Source organism: Periplaneta americana, chromosome 17, assembly GCF_040183065.1.
Source record: "Periplaneta americana isolate PAMFEO1 chromosome 17, P.americana_PAMFEO1_priV1, whole genome shotgun sequence".
Lineage (NCBI taxonomy): Eukaryota > Metazoa > Arthropoda > Insecta > Blattodea > Blattidae > Periplaneta > Periplaneta americana.
Genome location: NC_091133.1, coordinates 106,605,706 through 106,631,676, shown reverse-complemented (window position 1 = coordinate 106,631,676; position 25,971 = coordinate 106,605,706). Strand labels below are relative to the sequence as shown.

Genomic DNA, 25,971 nt, shown 5'->3' with positions numbered 1-25,971 from the left:
CAGTGTCACATGTTCCACAAGTAATTGGTGTCAGTGTCTTATATTATGCAAACAATAAACTTCAATATCACATGTTCCACAAGTAGTTTGTGTCAGTGTGTTATGTTATACAAACAATATATTTCAGTGTCACATGTTCCACAAGTAATTGGTGTCAGTGTCTTATATTATACAAACAATATACTTCAATATTACATGTTCCACAAGTAGTTTGTGTCAGTGTGTTATGTTATACAAACAATATATTTCAGTGTCACATGTTCCACAAGTAATTGGTGTCAGTTTCTTATATTATGCAAACAATAAACTTCAATATCACATGTTCCACAAGTAGTTTGTGTCAGTGTGTTATGTTATACAAACAATATATTTCAGTGTCACATGTTCCACAAGTAATTGGTGTCAGTGTCTTATATTATGCAAACAATAAACTTCAATATCACATGTTCCACAAGTAGTTTGTGTCAGTGTGTTATGTTATACAAACAATATATGTCAGTGTCACATGTTCCACAAGTAATTGGTGTCAATGTCTTATATTATGCAAACAATATACTTCAATATCACATGTTCCACAAGTAGTTTGTGTCAGTGTGTTATGTAATACAAACAATAGATTTCAGTGTCATATGTTCCACAAGTAATAGGTGCCAGTGTCTTATATTATACAAAAAATATACTTCAATATCACATGTTCCATAAGTAGTTTGTGTCAGTGTGTTATGTTATACAAACAATATATTTCAGTGTCACATGTTCCACAAGTAATTGGTGTCAGTGTCTTATATTATACAAACAATATACTTCAATATCACACGTTCCATAAGTAGTTTGTGTCAGTGTGTTATGTTATACAAACAATATATTTCAGTGTCATATGTTCCACAAGTAATTGGTGCCAGTGTCTTATATTATACAAACAATATACTTCAATATCACATATTCCACAAGTAGTTTGTGTCAGTGTCTTATGTTATACAAACAATATATTTCAGTGTCATATGTTCCACAAGTAATTGGTGTCAGTGTCTTATATTATACAAACAATATACTTCAATATCACACGTTCCATAAGTAGTTTGTGTCAGTGTGTTATGTTATACAAACAATATATTTCAGTGTCATATGTTCCACAAGTAATTGGTGCCAGTGTCTTATATTATACAAACAATATACTTCAATATCACATATTCCATAAGTAGTCTGTGTCAGTGTGTTATGTTATACAAACAATATATTTCAGTGTCATATGTTCCACAAGTAATTGGTGTCAGTGTCTTATATTATACAAACAATATACTTCAATATCACACGTTCCATAAGTAGTTTGTGTCAGTGTGTTATGTTATACAAACAATATATTTCAGTGTCATATGTTCCACAAGTAATTGGTGTCAGTGTCTTATATTATACAAACAATATACTTCAATATCACACGTTCCATAAGTATTTTGTGTCAGTGTGTTATGTTATACAAACAATATATTTCAGTGTTATATGTTCCACAAGTAATTGGTGTCAGTGTCTTATATTATACAAAAAATATACTTCAATATCACATGTTCCACAAGTACTTTGTGTCAGTGTGTTATGTTATACAAACCGTAAGTTTCAGTGTCACATGTTCGACAAGTAGTTTGTGTCAGTGTCTTATATTATACAATATTTCAGTGTCACATGTTCCACAAGTAGTTGGTGTCAGTGTCTAATATTATACAAACAATATGTTTCAGTGTCACTTGTTCTACAAGTAGTTAGTGTCAGTGTATTATGTTATACAAACAATATATTTCAGTGTCACATGTTTCACAAGTAGTTTGTGTCAGTGTCTTATTTTATACAAACAATATATTTCAGTGTCACATGTTCTACAAATAGTTGGTGTCAGTGTTTAATATTATACAAACAATATATTTCTGTGTCACATGTCCCACAAGTAGTTGGTGTCAGTGTCTAATATTATACAAACAATATATTTCAGTGTCACTGGTTCTACAAGTAGTTAGTGTCAGTGTATTATGTTATACAAACAATATATTTCAGTGTCACATGTTCCACAAGTAGTTTGTGTCAGTGTCTTATTTTATACAAACAAAATATTTCAGTGTCAAATGTCTACAAATAGTTGGTGTCAGTGTTTAATATTATACAAACAATATATTTCAGTGTCACATGTTCCACAAGTAGTTGGTGTCAGTGTCTAATATTATACAAACGATATATTTCAGTGTCACTTGTTCTACAAGTAGTTAGTGTCAGTGTATTATGTTATACGAACAATATATTTCAGTGTCACATGTTCCACAAGTAGTTTGTGTCAGTGTCTTATTTTATACAAACAATATATTTCAGTGTCACATGTTCTACAAATAGTTGGTGTCAGTGTTTAATATTATACAAACAATATATTTCAGTGTCACATGTTCCACAAGTAGTTGGTGTCAGTGTCTAATATTATACAAACAATATATTTCAGTGTCACTTGTTCCACAAGTAGTTAGTGTCAGTGTCTTATATTATACAAACAATATATTTCAGTGTTACATGTTCCACAAGTAGTTGGTGTCAGTGTCTGATATTATACAATCAATATATTTCAGTGTCACATGTTCCACTAGTAGTCTAGTTGGTGTCAGTGTCTAATATTATACAAACAATATATTTCAGTGTCACTTGTTCCACAAGTAGTTAGTGTCAGTGTGTTATGTTATACAAACAATATATTTCAGTGTCACATGTTCCACATGTAGTTAGTGTCAGTGTCTTATATTATACAAACAATATATTTCAGTGTTACATGTTCCACAAGTAGTTGGTGTCAGTGTCTGATATTATACAATCAATATATTTCAGTGTCACATGTTCCACTAGTAGTCTAGTTGGTGTCAGTGTCTAATATTATACAAACAATATATTTCAGTGTCACTTGTTCCACAAGTAGTTAGTGTCAGTGTGTTATGTTATACAAACAATATATTTCAGTGTCATATGTTCCACAAGTAATTGGTGTCAGTGTCTTATATTACACAAATAATTTATGTCAGTGTCATATGTTCCACAATTAGTTAGTGTCAGTGTCTTATATTATACTAACAATATATTTCAATGTCATATGTTCCAAAAGTAGTTGGTGTCAGTGTCTTAGGTTATACAAACAATGTATTTCACTGTCACATGTTGCACAAGTAGTTGGTGTCAGTGTCCTATGTTATACAAACAATGTATTTCAGTGTCACATGTACCACAAATAGTTGGTGTCAGTGTCTTCTATTATACAAACAATATATTTCAGTGTCACATGTTCCACAAGTAGTTGGTGTTAGTGTCTTATATTATACAAACAACATATTTCAGTGTCATATGTTCCACAAGTAGTTGGTGTCAGTGTCTTATGTTATACAAACAATGTATTTCAGTGTCATATGTTCCACAAGTAGTTGGTGTCAATGTATTATGTTATAGAAACAATACATTTCAGTGTCGTATGTTCCACAAGTAATTGGTGTTAGTGTCTTATATTATACAAACAATATATTCAGTGTCACACGTTCCACAAGTAGTTGGTGTCACGGTCTTATGTTATACAAAAAATTTATGTCAGTCTCATATATTCCACAAGTAGATGCTGTCATTGTAGTATGTTATACAAACAATTTGTCAGTGTCATATATTCCACAAGTAGTTAGTGTCAGTGTCTTATACAAATAATTTATATCACTATCGTGTACATAAGCAGTTTGTATCACTGTTGAGCTGTTACGCAATATTTTTTTTTTTACGGAATTCTCTGTTGTCACGCACGCGCGTAAGTGTCATGTTATTATGCAAAAATGCTTGTAGTTCCGTGCTCTTACGCAAGCGGATCGTATTATTTCGTCCTGTTATGCATTACTTCTTGTGAATTCTATGCTGTTGTGCAAGCGGATCGTGTTGGTACCGTGCTGTTATCGAACACTTTTTCTGAGTTCAGTGCTGTCACGCAAGAGGATCGCATTATGCCATTAAGCCTATACATTAGTTTGAATGGCACGCTGTTACTCATGTAGCTCCTGTCTGTGTCATGTTATGTAACAGTTCTTGTGTCTTCCGTGCAGGTATGCAAACAGATCGTTGTGTCGTACTAATATATACGTAGGGATGTTGTTTTCCGTGCAGGCATGCACGCGAATCGTGTTAGTTGTTAGTAGGCCTACCGTGCTGGAACGAAACAATTCTTGCATATTCCGTGCAGATACGTAAATGAATCGCATTGTTGTGGTGATACCATGTAACAATTATTTTATGTTCCGTGCAGTCTCTCAAATGGATCGCATTATTGTCGTGCTATTACGCAGCTATTCTTGTATGTTACGTGCAAACACGCAACTTGGCGACATTATTGTCTTGTTGTTATGCAGAAATGCTTCTGTTCCGTGGAAACACGCAAGTTGCTCACATTATTGTCGTGTTGTTATGCAGAAATACTTCTGTTCCGTGTAGACGCGCAAGTTGATCGGATTATTGTCGTGTTGTTATGCTGTTCCGTCCAGACACGCAAGTTGATCGCATTTTTATCATGTTGATAAGCAGAAATACTTCTCTTGCGTGCAAACACGCAAGTTGATCGCATTATTGTCGTGTTGTTATCCAGAAATACTTCTGTTCCGTGTAGACACGCAAGTTGATCCCATTATTGTAGTGTTGTTATGAAGAAATGCATCTGTTCCGTGCAAACACGCAAGTTGATCGGATTATTGTCGTGTTGTTATGCTGTTCCGTCCAGACACGCAAGTTGATCGCATTTTTATCATGTTGATAAGCAGAAATACTTCTCTTACGTGCAAACACGCAAGTTGATCGTATTATTATCGTGTTGTAATGCAGAAATACTTCTGTTCCGTGTAGACACGCAAGTTGATCGCATTATTGTCGTGTTATGCAGAAATGCATCTGTCCGTTCAAACACGGAAGTTGATCGGATTACTGTCTTGTTGTTATGCTGTTCCGTCGAGACATGCAAGTTGATCGTATTTTTGTCATGTTGATACGCTGAAATACTTCTCTTACGTGCAAACACGTAAGTTGATTGCATTATTGTCGTGTTGTTATGCAGAAATACTTCTGTTCTGTGCAGATACGCAAGTTCATCTCATTATTCTCGTACTGTTACGCAGAAATTCTTATATGTTCTGTGCAGACACGCAGGTTGACCGCATTATTGTCGTGTTATGAAGAAATATTTGTTCCGTGCAAGCACGCAAGTCGATAGTATTATTGTCGTGCTGTTACGCATTAATTCTTACATGTCCGTGTAGGCACGCAAATGGATCTAATTATTTTAATCTTACGCAGAAATGCTTCTGTTCCGTGCAAGCACGCAAGTCGGTCGCATTGCAGTACTGTTACGCAGCAATTCTTGTATGTTCCATAAAGGCACGCAAGTTGATCGCATTAATGTCGTGTTGTTATCCAGAAATGTTTCTGTTCCGTGCAAGCACGCATGTTGATCGTATTGTTGTACTATTACGCGGTAATTATTGTGTGCTCCGTGCAGATACGCAAGTTGATCGCATTATTGTCGTGCTGTTACGCATTAATTCTTACATGTCCGTGTAGGCACGCAAATTGATCTCATTATTATTTTAATCTTAAGCAGAAATGCTTCTGTTCCGTGCAAGCACGCAACTCGGTCGCATTGCAGTACTGTTACGCAGCAATTCTTGTATGTTTCGTGCAGGCACGCAAGTTGATCGCATTATTGTCGTGTTGTTATGCAGAAATATTTCTGTTCCGTGCAAGCACGCATGTTGATCGTATTGTTGTACTGTTAAGCGGTAATTATTGTGTGCTCCGTGCAGATACGCAAGTTGATCGCATTATTGTCGTGCTGTTACGCATTAATTCTTACATGTCCGTGTAGGCACGCAAATTGATCTCATTATTATTTTAATCTTACGCAGAAATGCTTCTGTTCCGTGAAGCACGCAACTCGGTCGCATTGCAGTACTGTTACGCAGCAATTCTTGTATGTTCCGTGCAGGCACGCAAGTTGATCGCATTATTGTCGTGTTGTTATGCAGAAATGTTTCTGTTCCGTGCAAGCACGCATTTGATCGCATTGTTGTACTGTTACGCGGTAATTACCGTGTTCCGTGCAGGCACGCAAGTTGATCGCATTATTGTCGTGTTATGCAGAAATCTTTCTGTTCCGTGCAAGCACGCATTTGATCACATTGTTGTACTATTACGCGGTAATTATTGTGTTCCGTGCAGGCACGCAAGTTGATCGCATTATTGCCGTGTTGTTATGCAGAAATGTTTCTGTTCCGTGCAAGCACGCAAGTTGTACTGTTACGCGGTAATTATTGTGTGTTCCGTGCAGATAAACAAGTTGATCACGTTATTGTCGCGCATTTCATATGTGCTCGGGTTATCATCTTAGCATTACACAGCGATGCTACTGTGCTCGTGAAGGCACGCCAGCGGATCGTGTTGCGCAGCAAATCTCGAGAGGTTCGTGATGGCACGCGTGCTACTCGTTGGAGTGTTTTCTGTCGCCGCTCCTTATGCGGTCTCAGTGGAGTCTGGGCGCATCAACATCTCCCCGCTGGATGCATTTGGGGGTGGGTGACTGGTTGGGGTGTGAGGGTGGACGTAATCGATTGTTACAATTGCGCTGGCGTCCGTGGGCTCAGTGTGGCGCAGATCTCGGCGGAGGCAACACCTCGCTCGCGGTGAGTAATCCAGGCGAGCTGTTCCTTGATTGGGTGAAGCAGGCCCCACACCGAGTAGGGCAGGTGCATCGCACACTGCAGAGGGTTTCATCGAGGTGGGTGTGGTTGTGTTTTCAGGCGCCCTGCCGGCGCCATGACGTAGCGGGCCATGGCTGGCCGGCGAAGCAGTTCCATCGGTTGCCGATCCCTCCTAGCACGCCGCAGCTCTGTGGGACTTCTGCTTTTCACGTGCCAGGACCCAGTGCGGGTAAGTGCTGCCAACTTCACACCTTTCGATGCTTCTCATTAATTGAGAGCGTGTACACCGAGTAAAACCGCGAAGCAGAAGCGGTATTCGCCGCAGGCGCGCAAGAAACAGGGTTGCCAACTTAGCAACTTTGTGCTACACTGTTGCGTTTGTTTACATATCAATTTTTTTTAAATCTGTTTAAAAATAGCCACATTAGAGAATGATATACTTATTCTTATTACTAACATATTAATATGGTATATTGATATGGTATAATAATAATAATAATAATAATAATAATAATAATAATAATAATAATAATAATAACACATTAATTAGCGTTCAGTTAATTACAGGTTTGTGCAGGAATGTTAATTGGTACAATATTAGGCAAAATAGCTACGGTAAGTTATATATTTTAATTTAACTAAATCGAAACTTCCAAAAACGGTTATTAGAGCTATTCAAAAGTCACGGAAGATTTGAAAGTCATCTAATTTTGTAAAGAAATACATTTGTAAAAATAGGTATAATAATAATAATAATAATAATAATAATAATAATAATAATAATAATAATAATAATAATAATAATGTTATTCTTAAAACAATGAGGTTTATTCAGGTATAAATTCTGAGATTTCTTCTCATTGAGGTTATGGCTGTTTGTACAGATACGGAATTAAAATTTGGAGTGAGTCTTGACAGGAATCCACCTGTATATAGGCAACAATTTCGCACGACTGTCTAGAAGTAGGATATATAAATATATGGACCTTGTTTACTGCACATGCACAGTAAGCTAAATTTACACAATAAGGGAGCTCTAAATTTTTATTTCCATATCTGTACATCTATTATTATAAAGTACATCTCAATTGACGATGTGTTTCAGAGAAAGAACAATTTTTTGTATACATATTTAGTCTGATTAGTGGAATACATAGCTAATCGGCGATGTATGCAATGGAGGGGGAAAGGAACTGATCACCCTACCCCATTATCTCCTGGCTTAGTTGCCTCATAAGTGATTCCTTGTTGGTATCACTTGTGAGGTTCAAACCTGTCTTCGGACAGTTCACTAAACAACAATTCTGAGCTTACGTCACACTGCACTGTTGAGTATCTCATCTACTGTCGCCTAGCAACTTGATTCACACCATATGTTCCATATTCTGAATTTATTGTAGTATTCACATCATTTTCTACGGACTTTGATCTACCATAACGTTTTGTATCTGCCACGGTACCGGTCTCTTCAATTTTTTCAATGTTCCACAATGATGGAATGATCACTGGCTAATCTACATTTGTAGAGGCGAACTCATTATTTTCTGATATGAATTTACAAACTAGGCCTAATAATAATAATAATGATGATAATAATAATAAAAATAATAATAATAATAATAATCCGTGGCGCTACAGCCCATTAAGGGCCAAGACTGACCAGCCGGCTGCTGGTCTCAGGGCCACATGCCGAAGCAGAGGTGGACGATCATCCAACCAGAATGAAGGTATCGTGTGGTTGGCACGATGAGTCCCTCAGCTGTTATAGCTGGTTTGCTTCCTATGGTAGCTCACCAAGTGCATTACGGTGCTGGGTGGGCACCGTCCCATACACGGGCCGAAATTTCATGAGAAAATTTCTTCCCCCATGAGGAAAATTGTAATTAATTCTCAAAAAGAACTGTCACAATATTACTCGTATCGCAATTTACGAAACTTTACCCTATAAAATGACTCGTGACTAAATGGTGCGTTCCTTTAATCTCTAATTTAATCATTTCGTGACAAAAACAACACCTCCTCGGCACTTTCTACATGAAACAACATTTCAGCACACTCTTGTTAATAATAATAATAATAATAATAATAATAATAATAATAATAATAATAATAATAATGGCTTTATTTAACCTGGCAGAGTTAAGGCCGTAAGGCCTTTTCTTACACTCAACCAGGATTAAAACTTGCTTACACAGTTGAACATAAAACTGGATCGGAATTAAGTAATTACATACTGATACAATTTAGGTACATAATGAGATCAAAAGAGGTAGTTACATAAAATTTACCTCATAAAATAAAAATAAACATAATGGAATACATATTAATGTTGTTAGAATCAAATACGAATCACATAAAACAGAAGCCAATAATTCAATAAAAAAATGTATACAGTAAAAATAAAAATAAACACATTAATGTTAATGGATCCAACAGACATATCCGTCTTTTCTTAGCCTTTCCTGATGCCGTTATGCAGTTCCGAAACTTTCGATATTTCTGCATCTTTTATTTTTTATAGTCTTTAAGATGCAGTCGCTCATAGCCTGATTTGAATCCAAGAATGTCTGATTCCATGGCAAAACTTGAAACCATAACGCTACTGAGGACCATAAATAAGAAGAAAATGTGATTATTGTTATTACTGTCATCATCATCATCATTAAATGGTGAAATAAGTAAAAAGATACTTCAACGTAGAAAGGAAAAGCAGAGTAATTTCAACAAAGTTAATAGAATAGTTTGCAGTAGTTTTTAATCTACAAAAAATGATGGGAAATGAAATCGTTTCTAGAGCGAGAAATGGACTGATTTAAATGTTAGAGACTTGGAAGTTTCTTTATCCTGACATAACGCAGGGAAATCAAGAGGAAAGTAATATTCTCTCAGAATTAGCTGGAAGAAGCTATTATGACTTCACCAATAAAAATTAAGAAGATTATGGCAATTAGAAGAACTCGTAATGAAAATGTCATTCATACAGAATTCTTTGAATTGAAACCACATTCCAACAGTGACAGCTTTTTTTTCGATAGTCATCCCTTCTTTGGCCTGCTGGCATTTAAAATGAGTTTGGAAAGACGATGTGGACTTATTTTAATTCTCAATTTCTTCGACTTATTTCATCCACGACCACCAACACCACCACTAATTACTACCACTTCTTCTACCACTACCACCACTACCACCACCACCACCAATAATAATAATAATAATAATAATAATAATAATAATAATAATAATAATAATAATTCCATATGGAAAAATCTGTATAATAACACACCGTGGTTACAAATTTATTGGATGATTTCAGAAGGCTATATTTTCACCAATAGTGAACATAAATATATGATCTTACCACCATTTGAAAGAGGAAAGTTTGACGTTTTATACTGACTTTAGATGCACAAGATGTGAGCCCCACGTGTAATGCGGCAGACGTCCAGGCGATGATCCCATTCTTGCCAAACCCTCTCAAGCATGTCTTGTGTGACGTTTCGAATTGCTGTGTTAACCCCTTCAGACCTGAATTTATATTTAAAAAAAAATTGAAAAAAAAACTGGTCACATAATCACTTTGGGGATCCAAAATTCCGAAATCAAGTCTTTACAGAAAATCAAAATTTGGGGACAATTTTGATCCCTGGGGCCCCAAAATTTTAAATTTTATTTTTAATTCAGGTATAGAAATATTTAAAAAATAATATTCTCCATTTCTATCACATTGAATTTTTCAAAATATTTAAAAGTATCGAAGACATTCCAAAAAAAAAAAAAAAAGAAACAATGTACACTTTAATGTATACCAGGTCTGAAGGGGTTAATGCGCCTTCTCAATTCGGCCAACGTCGCTGGAACTGGAGGTATGTAAACATTGTCCTTGACGAAACGCCGCAGAAAGAAATCACACTCTAAAATCAGGTGAAAAGAGTGGCCATGTGCAGAAGGTGCTGTCTGCGTCCGTTGCACAACCAATCCATCGACCTGGTAGGTGTTGATATAGGTACATCGGATCTCCGTATAGCAATATGGAGGGGCTCCGTCTTGTTGGAAAATGAACCCCTGTACCTCCTCGTCCGTTAGTTGTGGCATTAGCCAATTTTCTTAAATCAATACCTACCAGGGCGATGGATTGGTCGTGCAAAGGACGCAGACAGCACCTTCTGCATATGGCCACCCCGTTCACCGGAATTCAGTGTGTAATTCATTTCTGTGGGGATTCGTCAAGGACAATGTTTACATATCTCTACTTCCAGCGACGTTGGCCGAATTGAGAAGGCGCATTAACACCAATCAGAAACGTCACACAAGACATGATTGAGAGGGTTTGGCAAGAATGGGGCCACTGCTTGGATGTCTTCCGTATTACGCGTGGGGCTCACATTGAGTGAATCTAAGGTCAGTATAAAACTTAAAAATTTCCTCTTTCAAATGGTGGTAAGATCATGCATTTATGTTCAATATTGGTGAAAGTATAGCCTTCTGAAATCGTCCAATAATTTGTAATCACGGTGTATATCTCCATAAAACCTGTAACTTCAAGTGTAAACATACTGTAACACGAGAACAAAATAACATCAGAAGAACTTGCCAAAGTTCAACAAGGCACAGAAAAAATGGAATTAATTTTAATTAAAAATAGACAAAATTCGAGTTAATTTTTACAAAATATTATAAACTCTGATCTTCTCTATGGCTTAGAGTTACAGACAATTACTAAGACACAATTAAAAATGAAGGAAGCAGTAGAGATGAGTTTAATAAAGCCTGTGACAGGATGTATGCGCTACGTGACAAGAAGAAAAACTTATTAAATTCGGAAAAGATTGACATTTTGAAATGTTGTCCACATAATGGAAAGTATAGAACTAAGTGTCTGGATCATTTCAGAAGAATGGCTGCAGATGGAATTCCACACAAGATCTTGAAATACAAACTGGCAGGGAAAAGAACAATAAAAGGCCTCAGGAAACGGTGAAAGGATCAATTCTTTTCATAATGCATGAAGACTAATTAGAGCGGCTGATCTAACCCATGAAGCTATTGACAATGATTGCAAATGAATAGTAATATGCGTTACAAGAGCGGTATGTTGAAGTTTTCATGTTCGAGGAAAAGTTTGAAAAAGCGAAACTTAGTTGAGCTTTTTTAATTTCCGAGAATTGAAAGAAAACATACCGCTCGTGTATCGTACATTATTTTGTGCGAAGATCGTTTATTACATACCTGAAAGAGGAATTTCTAATTAGTTGCAATGAAATCTCCATCTTGGTTTCTGTTCAATGACGGCAAATTTGCAAAACAAAAATATCTATCTTCAACATTGTTGCTTTAAAATGTTTTCTGTGTTTACTAGACTCCAGCAGGCCGTGTTATACGTCTGTTTTTTTTCCCCCAGTCTATGATGAGTCTGGAATCTTGTTGATTTTTTCACGGCTTCCTTAATGTTACTTGCATCACGAATGCAGTAACTTTAGTGGAGTTGTAGAGTTTACTTAATTTTTTGCAAATATTTAAAAACAATAATTAACAGTGCAATTTAGGTGAAATTGCAGTGGTAAGTTTCCAATTTATAATTATTACTACATTGAACGTCTCTAAAAATAATATGTTAGAAGCCTAAAGCAGTAAAATCAATATGTCACTTAAGCGGTAAGAATAGGGAAATTGTTATGTGTGTTAGGTTGGGAATACTGAATGTGGAATTTTAGACTTTCCGCGGATTGGTTTTGTGCGGAAACCAAGCAAATACGCACGATCTCGCACAAAAAATGTTGTCACACTACTACTGTTATTATTATTATTATTATTATTATTATTATTAATTTCCATAATAATTATATATAATTATTGTGGAAATTAATATGTTTGTTGATTGCTATGTACTGTTGAGCCACTGACGATTATGTCATTTGCTCTTTTTTAGTCTAGTATTTAGCAGGAAGGCTGGAAAATTAAGTAAAAGTTGGACGCGAAGAAGATGATCCTGATCGATATTTCCAGAAATGGCATTTAGAAGATTCCGCAATATCAATTCTGTGTAAATGTTTGAGGCAATCATAGCCGATAAGCAATTTACAGCAGTGGTCGTCAGCACTCGCTGAAATGGGTAACGGATAAGCAATGCATCGTAATATGCTCCGTCGTGCAACAGGAAGAGGTAGAGAGCATACCCGCCAGCAGCCACGAATGCACCATAGTGTAGTCTCTTATACGCGGGTAAGAAACGTTGGCCCGAGGGTGCACTGTGCTGATGACCGCTGATCTAGAGGCTGCCGGTTGCCACAACAGCTTTTAGTGGAAGTTCGTTTATTGAATTAGGTTTACTGCAGTATCTGTAATTTTTTTTTTCATTTGCTTTACAAGCACTATAAATGTTTATTAAATCGTTATATTTCGACCTTATTATTCCTTTCATATAGCGGTAACACACCGGCATAGATGACAATAATTTTTCTTTCTTGGCCAAGAAATGAGCTGTCTCAAATCATTACCTCCCACTTCGCAATGTGTAGGGATCCACTGAAGTACAGCGTGAGATTGTCTTTAAGAACTGAGCTTCTTACACATGATTTTGTGCAAACATGTCAAGGACGTATTGCGATTTTTCCTGCAATCTCTCCAATATACGCCTTATGGCTAGTCTTCTTCTCTGCCTTTCAAGTGATGCATTTAGTATAGATTCCAGGCGTTTCTCTTGTTCTAGATCGGTGGTATTCAACCTTTTTCCCTGCCCGTACCTCTAGAGCAGGCCACAAGGTTTGCGCTCTCCGAACCGACTCACAGCTCATGAGCGGAATGCAGATATTAGCTGCGCTCTGTATAAGGGTGGACTGGAAGAAGGGGTGGATCTCGTACAAAATATACACAAAAGGAAATACAGTACTAGCAGGGGGCGTATTTTGCGGGCTACCGGGGCTACCGGCGGTAGCCCAAGGAAATTACAAAAGAAAAAGTTTTTAATATAACATAATGTAATAATTTTGTATTATTAGTTTTACCATAGTAATTAAAATTAAAGTAATTGTTAGATATATTTTTTGTAATAATAGGGTCAGCGGTAGCCCAAACCCTTTAACCAGTATAAGCCACTGAGTACTAGTAAGAGTGTTTATGAAATGAATTCTCGTTCAGCGTTTGCAAAACTATCTTGGACTATTATTAATTAATAAAGAAATATTTATTTTACAGCAATAATATAAATTCTATAACTACTTAAATGTACATATCATTTTGTTATATTTTTATTTATCAGTACATCCAAACGAGGTTTTTATGCTGTTGGCAGCTGTAAGGAACAGTAGCCTACTGAACGTAATGAAACATCAGTTACAGATGTTCGATGTCTACCTTTATTAAAGTTGATTATAGAAAACAGTTGCTCACAAATATAAATGTTGAGCCAAACATAGCAATCATTTTCACAGCCAGCCTGTGTAGGCTGGATATTATTGCTAATGTTTAGTCTTGTAAAACTCAACCAGGCTAGTAGTATTATTCAAACGATCTTTAACCCTTAGATCACATTGAAGATTAATAAGTTCGAGCTGTAAATTCAGTAAATCGTTAAATGTTAAATGTTACGTTCCGTCTTTTAGATTCCTCCATACTGTACTGTAGCAGTAGGTAAGCAACGTGAAACAGTTACTGTGAATAGGCCTACACACTGCACTCCACTAGATAACTGATCCCTCTCCTCTACTTATAGCAAGTCTATGTCATTCTGACGTATCTTCCTCTCCGTTTCGGCTAGCGGTAAACACAGCTCTCCCGCTCCGAAGGAGCGCGCGCGCTCGTTGAGCGCTGTTTGTGCAGGTATGCTCTAGAGACACTTTTCCACTCAAGCTTTTACCGCCAAAGTTGTAAATGTACTCGTAACAGTGAATGATTGAAACATATCTGTGGTTAATAAAAGGAATAAACGACTATAGTTCTCACTGTACTGTGTGCCTTTCATATTTTAATGTTCCTCAGGGAAGCGAAAATGTTATTATTAAAAAGCATGTGAACATTGCTTGGCAGAAAGCGATTAGAAATCATGTAATAAAATCTTGATAATTTCTGAAGTTATCCTCTGATATACCGATTTTCCTCGGAAAAAACTGGCGACCTTGAGTAGGGCCTTGTCCAGCGAGTAGCATATAAAATGCTATTTAAATAACAGTGGACCAGCCGGCAGATCAGCACTGAATTCCACGGAGTTGTATTTCAAGAACCGTGACTCTAATGCAACACGGAGTTGTCCCTCATCACGCTGCTGTTCTCAGCCGTAACGCGATAAAGCTGTGAGTGCAGAACTTCCGGTGAAATGCTTCTGCTGTGAAGAGGAAGCCTCCGGGTGTTGCACTAACAGCACGAATGCCGGAGAATGTTGATAATGTCAGGAAAGCCGTTCTACGGAGCCAACGCTGTTCGACCAGAAAGCGGACGACTGCTCTGCAAATGGTTTTCGAAAACTTTTCGTAAAATTTTTCCCACGAATCTTACCTTCCACACGCACAAACTACATCAATAATCGGTTTTTGACAACTGAAAGAATTTTACTAAGAAATTCCTTCAGAATATTGATAAAAATATAGTTATTCAAATGACACGTACGGGGTGGCCGAGAAATGGGCGTAACCCGCTTTATTTTCGACACTATGATTGACTGCTTGATATGGATACTTGCCTGATGGTTTAAGGATATGGATACCGTCATTGTAGTAGGGGAGTAGTGGGTACAGTGAGACACAAAATATTAAGACATATGTATGCAAGTGATAATTCAAGTATTTTAAAAATCAAGTGCAATAGAAATAGATATTAAAACATGGAGCACAATAATACATAAACAAAAATGTTAATAGATAAAGGACATAATATACAATACGTGTTTGTCAAAAAATGCAAATGTCTCATTGTTCCCATTCAGGAGGGTACAGTGAGACACCACAGTGTCTATTAACCGACATTGAAATGATTTACATTTATTTCAAAAGAAAAGAAAGCTTGCTGTCTCTTTATCTTGGCATGTTCTGTAGGCTTATTTAGAATCATTTTGATGTCTGACTTCGAAACCATTGAAACATATGGAACATTTGGAAAAATGAATTTTCCATGACATTTAGAACTTTTGTGAAAAAATGAAATGAATTTTTGGTGACAACAAAGCATATAATTATAAGAATTTAATTTAATTCTTGTTATTTTTTAACATTTTCTTAAATTTTGTGAAAAATTTTTTATTTATGAAACCATTAAAATGTAATGTATCCATTATTTTAAGCTATAGTTCCTAAATTGGTTACTAGTATGTTCATTTTTAATGTTAGTTACTGGTAAATGTATTATAATTACAGTTTGTTTTTGCAAATCATTGGTACATGGGAACAGTGAGACGTCTCAGTGTACCCTTCAATGGCATGACTCACTGTTCCCTTTACGCATAATTCGTTTAAAAATGACGCCATCACTTCAAAATTAAAACAAGAAAGACGAAACTTTGCCAAACATAACCTCAAATACCATAGTATTAGGTAAAAAAACATTCATAATTATAGCTCATTTGTATATCCAATATAACCTTGATTAAACACAAGCCAAAATTTTACTTCTAAAGTGAAAAATTACGAATTATTTTTTCATCACTTAACTTTATAACTAGAATCACATCGAGTATGAAAATACTGTTACTTTACTCATGCAACATACAACTCCACTGTTACTAGCATCTCAACATCAAAATTTACCGTCTAATAAAAAATGTCTCACTGTTCTCCCTGTCTTACTGTACCCACTTCTCTCCTACAGCTGAATTCTGTGCCATGCCCTGGCAGATGTTTTGTGGAGATAATGTGGGGTCAAGTTAGTGAAGACATCTTCCACAACTGCTCGTAACTCTTCCATTGTGCGATACCGGTTATTACTCCCACTGCATGGTTACCAAGGTTCACAAGGTTACCAACACGCCAACACAAATATTTGCGAAATAAAAGGGAGTACGCCCACTTTTTAGCCACACTGTATAATGAGAAAATTACACACTCATAAACCTATCCCTTAACTCCCAATATCTTTCGTGTTCCTTTATCGGCCTCAGTATCGAACGTCTCTCTATAAGTGGTGTACTTTGTCCATTTCTTCCCCTGGCCACACTGCATAGCCAGGCAGTCAGTCCAGGGAGCAGGCGAAAGCTTTGAACAGACTCACTTCTTGGCCAGTCAGGTTTGTTCATGGCAGAATATTTCCACTCCTTTTGCGGTGTTCTTGTTGCAAGTTCTTTATCTGTTCTAATTGTATTTAGTATTTGTTTATTTATTTATTTATTCGTTTATTTATTTATTTAACCTGGTAGAGCTAAGGCCGTCAGGCCTTCTCTGCCCCTCTACCAGGAGATTCCAACTATAATATGGACAATAAAATTACAATTAGTGTTAAATTTATAACTACAATTATAAAAAAAACAAAGTACGAAAAGATTACCTGACTAATGAAAGCTAGATAATTTATCATAGAATAACAAATAATATTTTATATTTACTGAATTACAAATTAAACCTAGAATAACAAAATTGTATAGTGATGAAATATTTTGTGATAGATTAAGGAAACTATTTACAAGAAACCATGTCTAAACGAGTTTTAATTACTGACAAAGTGCCTAGTAAGTTTGCGTTTGAATTCAATTTTATTTCGACAGTCCTTGATGCTAGCAGGTAGCGAATTCCAGAGTCTTGGCAGGGTTATTGTGAAAGAGGATGAATTGTGAACTTTGGAAGCATCGAATGACATTTCTCTGCATATTTGTTGTAAACTAGTAGTAGCCTTTTTTTTTCTTGGGCATCGGGAAGCTCATTTTGTGATATAACTGCAATGTCCAGGAATCCATTGGAAAACTACAACCCTCCCCTCAGACAGCAGAAGGTTATAGAGCTCTCTACATTCTTGGACTTCAGTTGTTTTGGGAGTTTCCTCGTTCGCTACAGCTTTAATGCAGATTTTAAGAGGAGTGGGTAGTGATACCTGTGCGATTAAAGAACTTCAGTACAAAAGTATAGGCTTTTATTGTTTAGGTCCGTCGCCATGGCGTTGTGGTCTAAAGCATCCTGCCCAAGACTCGCGTTACGAAATGCGCGCTGGTTCAAATCCTCATGGGAGAAGAAATTTTCTCATGAAATTTCGGCCAGTGTATGGAACTGGTGCCCACCCAGCATCGTGATGCACTTGGGGAGCTACGATAGGTAGCGAAAATCCGGTTTCACAAACCAGCTATAACGGTTGGGGGATCATAATGCTAACCACACGATACCTAATCAATATTACAGGTTTAATTAATATTTAATATTTGAGGAGAAAAATTCGCTCCGGCGCCGGGGATCGAACCCGGGTCCTTGATTCTACGTACCAAGCGCTCTGACCACTGAGCTATGCCGAATTCAATCCACAGCACCGGATCGAACCCTCCTCCTTCAATGTTTCCCTTTGTGGCCTGACTCCAAGTTAGGCATATATGTTGACGTGTATGTCCAATGTCAACTGCCATTATATTACAAGTTTAAGCCTACACTAAAATAATTATTTAATTGTTTAATTTAAATAATCAAATATATGTAAGCAAAAGTAAAGTGATGAATATCAAAATAATAATACAAGAAAGAATAATATAAGAAATACAATGAAATTATATCAAATATATGTAAGCAAAAGAAAGTGATAAATATCAAAATAATAATACAAGAAATAGAATGAAATTATATCAGGTAAATCATATAAGATTCGGTTAACTATAAAGTACAAGAGCCGATGGCATCTTTAAAAAATAATAAAATGAAATGAAAAAGTATTAAATAATACAATTGTAAAATAAATACAAAATATTATGCAACAATATAATGGAGTAATATATTACATACATAAATGATATAGTAGTTCTATTCGATTTATTGAATTTTGAAGGATTGAAAGATTCCTAACATAGAAAAATACATTTTTTTTTTCTTTTCAAAAATGTCATGTAAGAGAGAAATAAAAAAAATGAAAAATATCAAAAGTGAATATATATATATATATGTATGTATATATATATATATATATATATATATATATATATATATGTTAGAATACTAATCAGTAAAGATGAGGGGTTTGTGCGCGGCACGAAAAACAAGTTGACTCGACAGGGAGCATAGGTGGACAGACAGGTGAACAACTACGGCGAGTGCAACCAAACTAAATGCAACTGCACATCATCCATTTGCCTGCATGCCGTCTTATCATCACAACCCGAAACGAACACAGGCCTTCATAGTCCAATGCACTGCATTGGTGAACGGACGTAGGATAAAGCGATTTCAAGCTATCCAAGGGATTTCAGAAACCTTCTGTCACTTTTCTTTCTTTAGGTTCATTACAACGTATTCATTTGATTAATAATTAGCTCGAGATCCTGCACCTACGCTTCGCACAGCTCTAAGGACGGGCCTCCGTCGGATGGCCACACGGGAATGCTGGAACATCGAGTCTCTACATGCAAATACTAGTGAATTTCCTGCAACCTGAATTGCGACGTCAGGGATTTAATGTCAACACCATACGGTTTCAGCAAGATGGACGGCTCATACGTCAAGAGAAACAATGACAGTGTTGCACGAATTGCCTCTTGGACACACTGTTTCAAGTAATGGTGACGTCCTTTGGCCAGCATGTTCCCCAAACTTAATTGTGATTAATGGCTATGGAGCTATCTCATGTCTGTTATGAAAGTTGTAACATTGTTATGAATCATGGTCTACAACAACGAAACAAAATTACCGATTTAAAATTAATAACACTAAAGGCTCATTCACAATGAAAATTAAACATAACGTAAGCGTTAACTTAACGTTACAGTAAAATCAAGAAGTCATACCATCATTCACGATGGGAACATAAACATAACAGCAAACATACTTGGTAACCATGGAAACATAACAACGACCCCATTTCCTCATATTCTGTCGTATACTTCAGCGCTCCACGATTGTGTTCTGTTTACAAATCACGTAAGCATAAGCATGAAAGTTTGGAGTTTGCAAACTTTCATGTTAACGTCTTACGGTAATTTTTATGTCAATGCTTATGTGAATCATTGTGAATGATCCCATTTGGTAGCCTGGGCGCAAACTTCTGTGTTTATGTTACGGTTATGTTTAATTTCCATTGTGAATGGGCCTTAACACAAATAATTGTTACTGTTGAATTTTGATTCACTTTTTATATTTAAATTCCTAAAAAAATTACCAGGGGAGAGAATATTTGTTACAAATTGATTTCCTAAGTTAACTTTCTATGTTCAGTGCTTCGATTTCCACAGTGAACAACATCTAAGAGAAGAGTTGAAATTGTATGTATTCGTAACAAGCTTTTTTACGGTGATTATGTCTCGTGACCAGAATATTGTACGAAATGGAAACATAAAAATTGAAGATTTATCCTTCGAAGAGGTGGAAAAATTCAAATATCTTGGAGCAACAGTAACAAATATAAATGACACTCGGGAGGAAATTAAACGCAGAATAAATATGGGAAATGCGTATTATTATTCGGTTGAGAATATTTTCTCATGTAGTCTGCTGTCAAAAAATCTGAAACTTTGAATTTATAAAACAGTTATATTACCGGTTGTTCTGTATGGTTGTGAAACTTGGACTCTCACTCTGAGAGAGGAACATAGGTTAAGGGTGTTTGACAATGAGGTTCTTAGGAAAATATTTGGGGCTAAGAGGGATGAAGTTACAGGAGAATAGAGAAAGTTACACAACACAGAACTGCACGCATTGTATTCTTCACCTGACATAATTAGGAACATAAAATCCAGACGTTTGAGATGGGCAGGGCATGTGGCACGTATGGGCGAATCAAGAAATGCATATAGAGTGTTAGTTGGGAGACCGGAGGGAAAAAGACCTTTGGAAAGGCCGAGACATAGATGGGAGGATAATATTAAAATGGATCTGAAGAAGGTGGGATATGATGATAGAGACTGAATTTATCTTGCACAGGATAGGGACCGATGGCAGGCTTATGTGAGGGCGGCAATGAACCTGCGGGTTCCTTAAAAGCCATTTGTAAGTAAGTAAGAGTTAATGGAACCAGACATGGCTTAAGTTAATGCATAATCCTGTAAACAGGTAGACCTACACGTTTAAAAATATCTGACCTACAATTTTCTGATCGTGTAATTGAACTTTCTAATCACAAAATAAGTCAATACCAAAATAAAGATTGGATAGCCTTGAAATAATTCTGCTGGTTCTCAATATATGACACTATTATTGGGATGAATGAAAAGATGATTGGTGAAAATGATGATGTAGATTAAATAGGCTATAAAATATTCCAATAATTTACAATATCAGCGGTTTCTCGCTAAACCTAATAATTTTTATTTATTATTTTTTTTTTTTTGCAATCAGCAGAGAGGAATGAAATTTTGAATTCTTTAACACGGCTAGCTATATTTGTGTACTGTTGGCGACACTGACGGCTGTCTTCACCATCTATTCATAGAAGTATTAACTAAAAAAGCCATACTTACACTAACAAATCTGCAGTGCTTGGGAATAGTGACATAAGTCAGTTTCCACAAACCTTTTTTGATAATTTATTGACAACTTACGGAACATCTGCTCGCTTGGAAAAAATACATAATTATTTCTCCCATTACAATAATTAATACAGAAAAAAATCAAATCGACATAAGCCAGTGTAAGAAATTATCGATCACTATCGATTAGTAGGAGTCGGGTAGCTTTGAATGCCGGTGTACATATATAATATGATGAATGAGTACGGTTTTATTTTTCATAAATGATTTTTATTCCATTGTCTAGTATTTCAATGCTGTCAGATCACTACATATTTTAACTGACGGTGTGATCAGATAAAGATTTAATGCTTTTCGATGCAAAATAGACATAATTTTGTTAGAGAAAAGGAAGAATCTATTATTTCATCCATTCAGTTCTTGGTAATATTTATGTGTGGTCAGATTTACTTGTGAATAAAATAATGGAGGTCATGATAACTGGTTGCAACCAAGCAGAAGGAGAAATGTCATTGTCTCAATTCTTACCTTTATTATTACACCGGAATTCTAACTTTATAGCGAAAAAACTGCCCTCTGTCGGAGTCAAGAGAGATAGATATGGGGACAAACCGCGGAAAGCCCTAAAACGTCCGCAAAAAATATTAATATTAACAATTGTAACGCGGCGTTTTACATTTCATCTACGAGCGCTGTTACAAAAAGGGAACTGACATATTTTCCGTCACTTTGTTCACTCAGGCGAACAATATTGTGTCATGTTATTCAATTAATATCGAGCTCAGAGAGGATTCTGTGGCCGACATAAATTGTTTCCCTCTCTGGGCTGCATATTTACACACACCTCCGCACGGACGAGCCGGTTTCTGTCTGTGCAGGGTGGCTCTCCGTCTCTGTCGCTCCCTCGTGGGGGATGCAAGATTGCAATGAAATACCACGGCATAAAATTTCTTCCTGGCGATTAGTTGGCTCCACTGTGCTTATAGTCGCAGCAGTATATCGATTCGCGTGGCTTAGAGAGAAAAGTGTCCTTTAAATCCCGCGTTTAATTAACCAACACAAACAAATGAATGCAGCGTCCGCGCAACATTGTTGTCTGTTGACTGAATACTCGTGCACGCTCATCCGTATTTGTTCGTCGCATTCGGTTTGATCCGAGAGCTGTTAATAGCGTCCCTTTGCTTGCCGTCTGCTGCCTAGTGCAATATTTTCATGTCCGTGTTCATAATGGTCTGTGATAATCCTTCTCTCCCTCTTTTCTCTTTCTTTCTTTCTTTGTCTTCGCTTACTTCCTCCTTTGGTACTGAAATTCAAGGCAATACTGTTTAGGGGAGGATATATCCTTTGACCAACACTAGACAGCAAACATCGTTGAATCACAGTCTACTATATAGTCACGAAGCTTGAGTTTTGAGGGTGCTAGAAACAATAGACTGTGACGGTACTATTTTGCATTGCCTGTAATGAGGCGATATTAGCGATCCTAGTGGTGAGCAACTATCTAATGTTTGCATATTTACTACGTATTGAGCTTCGCGACTGTATATACTAGACTGTGGTTGAATTCCCTGGCCGTGTGGTCAGCACGACACGGGGCCGCCGCTAAGACGAAAGAGAGCAGTAGGCCTACAGGATAACGGACAGACACACAGTTCCGTGGACTGGATATCGGAAGATAAATCTTTTCCATTATCTACGTTGGGAATCGAACCACGAACCATTTAAATGGGAATCATTATCTAGATTTTGAATAATAATAATAATAATAATAATAATAATAATAATAATAATAATAATAATAATAATAATAATATACATCGAACAGGTATTGAAACAATGGAAACAAAGCTGTCAAGGAATGGGAATAAAAATAGAAGATAAATTCCTATTTAATTTACAATTTGCAGACGATCAAATAATGATTGCCCAAGATCTTTTTGATTTAGAATTTATGGTCAAAAGATTAAACAAATTTTATGAATCCTGGGGTCTCTGTATAAATTATGACAGAATAGTGATAATAATGTTATAGATGATGAAACAAGTTAACCAGGCAAAATATCTAGGTACAATTATAACTAAAGCAGAAGGTATTGGCGAAGAGGAAATAAAAAACCGAATTGAACAAAGTACAATAATTATAACATGTTTAAATTCTATATGGTGGGATAAACATCTTTGGAAGGATACCAAAAAATATATTGGCAAAATGTTAGTTGAATCTGTATTAAACTACGGAAGTGAAATATGGGTAACGAATGCATATTATAGAAAAAGAATTTTGGCGGCAGAAATGGATCATTTGAGACGAAGTGCTAGAGTCTCCCGCTTGGACCACATTCAAAATGAAGAAATTAGGCATAGAATGGATGCTGAAGAGACAGTGTTAAATAGAATAGAAAATAAGAGTTTGAAGTGGTCTGGTTATCTGATGAGAATGGGTGAAGATAGATGGCCTAGACAAATTTACCAGTGGAAACCTCCAGGAAGAAGAGGAAGAGGTAGACTAAAAAGAACTTGGGACAACGAAGTAATGGGGGTCATGCACAAGAGGGGGTTGAGGACTGAAGACGCACAAGACAGAAGGCTTTGGAGGATTGGTACAGGAAGACGGCAGTAGCTGTAGAATCCTGAATATAATAATAATAATAATAATAATAATAATAATAATAATAATAATAATAATAATAATAATAATAATAATAATAATAATAAATGGCTTTTAAGGAACTCGGAGGTTCATTGTCATCCTCCTATTACAAGCCCGCCATCGATTCCTATCCTGAGAAAGATTAATTCACCCCTAGTATCATATTCCACCTCCCTCAAATCCATTTTAATATTATCCTCCCATCTATGTCTCGGCCTCCCCAAAGATCTTTTTCAATCAGGTCTTCCAACTAACACTATATGCATTTCTAGATTCATCCGTACGTGCTACATGCCCTGCCCATCTCAAACTTTTGGATTTAATGTTCCTAATTATGTTAGGTGAAGAAAACAATGCGAGTTCAGTGAGAGTTCAAGTTTTACAACCATTCAGCACAACCGGTAAATAATAATACTAAACTGCCCCCCATTGAGGGTAGCCCTTACGGACTCAGTATATCCTCAAAAAATTATTATACATATGTAAACATAGATATTAAATTTTAAAGAAGGGAAACAAAGAAAAGGGCGTGAAAAATTACAATAGCTATTAATGTGGCACCATGTGATTAATTAGGATTTGGCAGGATTTTTTTAACACAATTATCACAATGTCATCCCTCAGAGATGTTGGCAGAGTAAACTGCCGTCGAAATTCTTCGAAAAAAGCTGGTATAGTCTCTCGAGAACCTATGAGCAAGCCGAATACCTCAACGTGAATTATACTGCTTCATAAATTCTAACTTTCAGTTTTTTTTTTTTTAAGCAGACTGGATTATAACAGCTTCTCAACCGAATAATAACAGGCATTTTCCATATTTATTCTGCATTTAATTTCCTCTCGAGTGTAATTTATACCGGGACATCATTTTATTTTTACTTGCATTTTTATTGTACCTTCGTTTCTGAATGTACTTGACTCCCACCCCTTTCACTAATGTCCTTACTAACGTCAGCTACACAAACTTACGGCCGCTGTTGCTAGCAGTGAAGTAAACAGTATAGAGTATAGTGTGTTTCAGAAATATGTTGCATTTTCTATACAAGAAACAGCTTATATTATTGAAGTTTATTTTCACACAGGTATGGTGTGTAGCATAACTGAATTTATCTGTGTGGACTGAGCACAAGTGAAGATTAGAGTTACCGAAAGTACGGCACCCTATAATATGGTACGGTGCTTAACAGCATTATTTAAACAAGAGTTTTGTTTTACTGTTTGTAGGTATGAAGGACGATGATGGAAACTGGAATTACAATATAACCGAATATGAACAACGGTTTTTTTTAACGCTTACGGAATATTTTCGTAGAAATGTTATTAATCTGGTATATAAATTTAGAGCAACAGGGAGTACAGAAAGGAAGAGAAGTGTAAGATGGCCAACAAAGATGACAGACGATGCTAGAGAAATGATGCAGCGAAGTCCTAATAAGTCGGTCAAGAAGTTAGCTGTCGAAATTGGGGTTTCTTACGGAAATGCTCATAAAATTCTCAGGAATAAATTAGGTTAGTAATGTGCTGAATAAAGTAAACATTACATAATGAATATAACCGTCTGAAGAGTTGAGTTTGTGTAAAAAAAATGTTACTACTCTACTGTTTTTTTTATAAAATAACCGTAAAAGTAATGATCAAATTGAAAATCGTAATACTGTATTTCCCTGTAACATAAATGGATACACTACTTTTCTCTCCTCCTATAGCTAGTAAAATGATTTGTTTACACATTGCACTGGTAACAGCAAACTCCTGTAATGGAAGGGGGGTAACAGTGTTTCCGAGTATAGCTAGGTTAATGTTAAAAATGTTAGTAAAAATAAAATGATGTCCCTGTACTTGTTATTGTTGCTCCAAGTTACTGAGGCATATGTTCGGATTTCGTAATAAATGTTGCTGTTTCATCAGTACCTCTCTTAATGTAATGTTTAAGCCCGTATTAAGATAATCTTTGCTGTAAAATTTTAACTTAAAACACCGGTACAACTGTAACACAGATACTGTCCTGAATGAAATGTTTAAGC

General features: G+C 36.2%; 1 protein-coding gene across 1 annotated transcript in view; it reads left to right on the top strand.

Moving 5' to 3' along the window:
• The window catches only part of dcma (decima), a 555,093-nt gene that overhangs the window by 22,911 nt on the left and 506,211 nt on the right, over positions 1–25,971 (top strand). The window contains exon 2 of the mRNA XM_069815896.1: positions 6,831–6,960. Coding sequence (XP_069671997.1) covers positions 6,862–6,960 — 99 coding nt within the window. The 5' untranslated portion in view covers positions 6,831–6,861. The remainder of the gene's footprint in view (positions 1–6,830; positions 6,961–25,971) is intronic.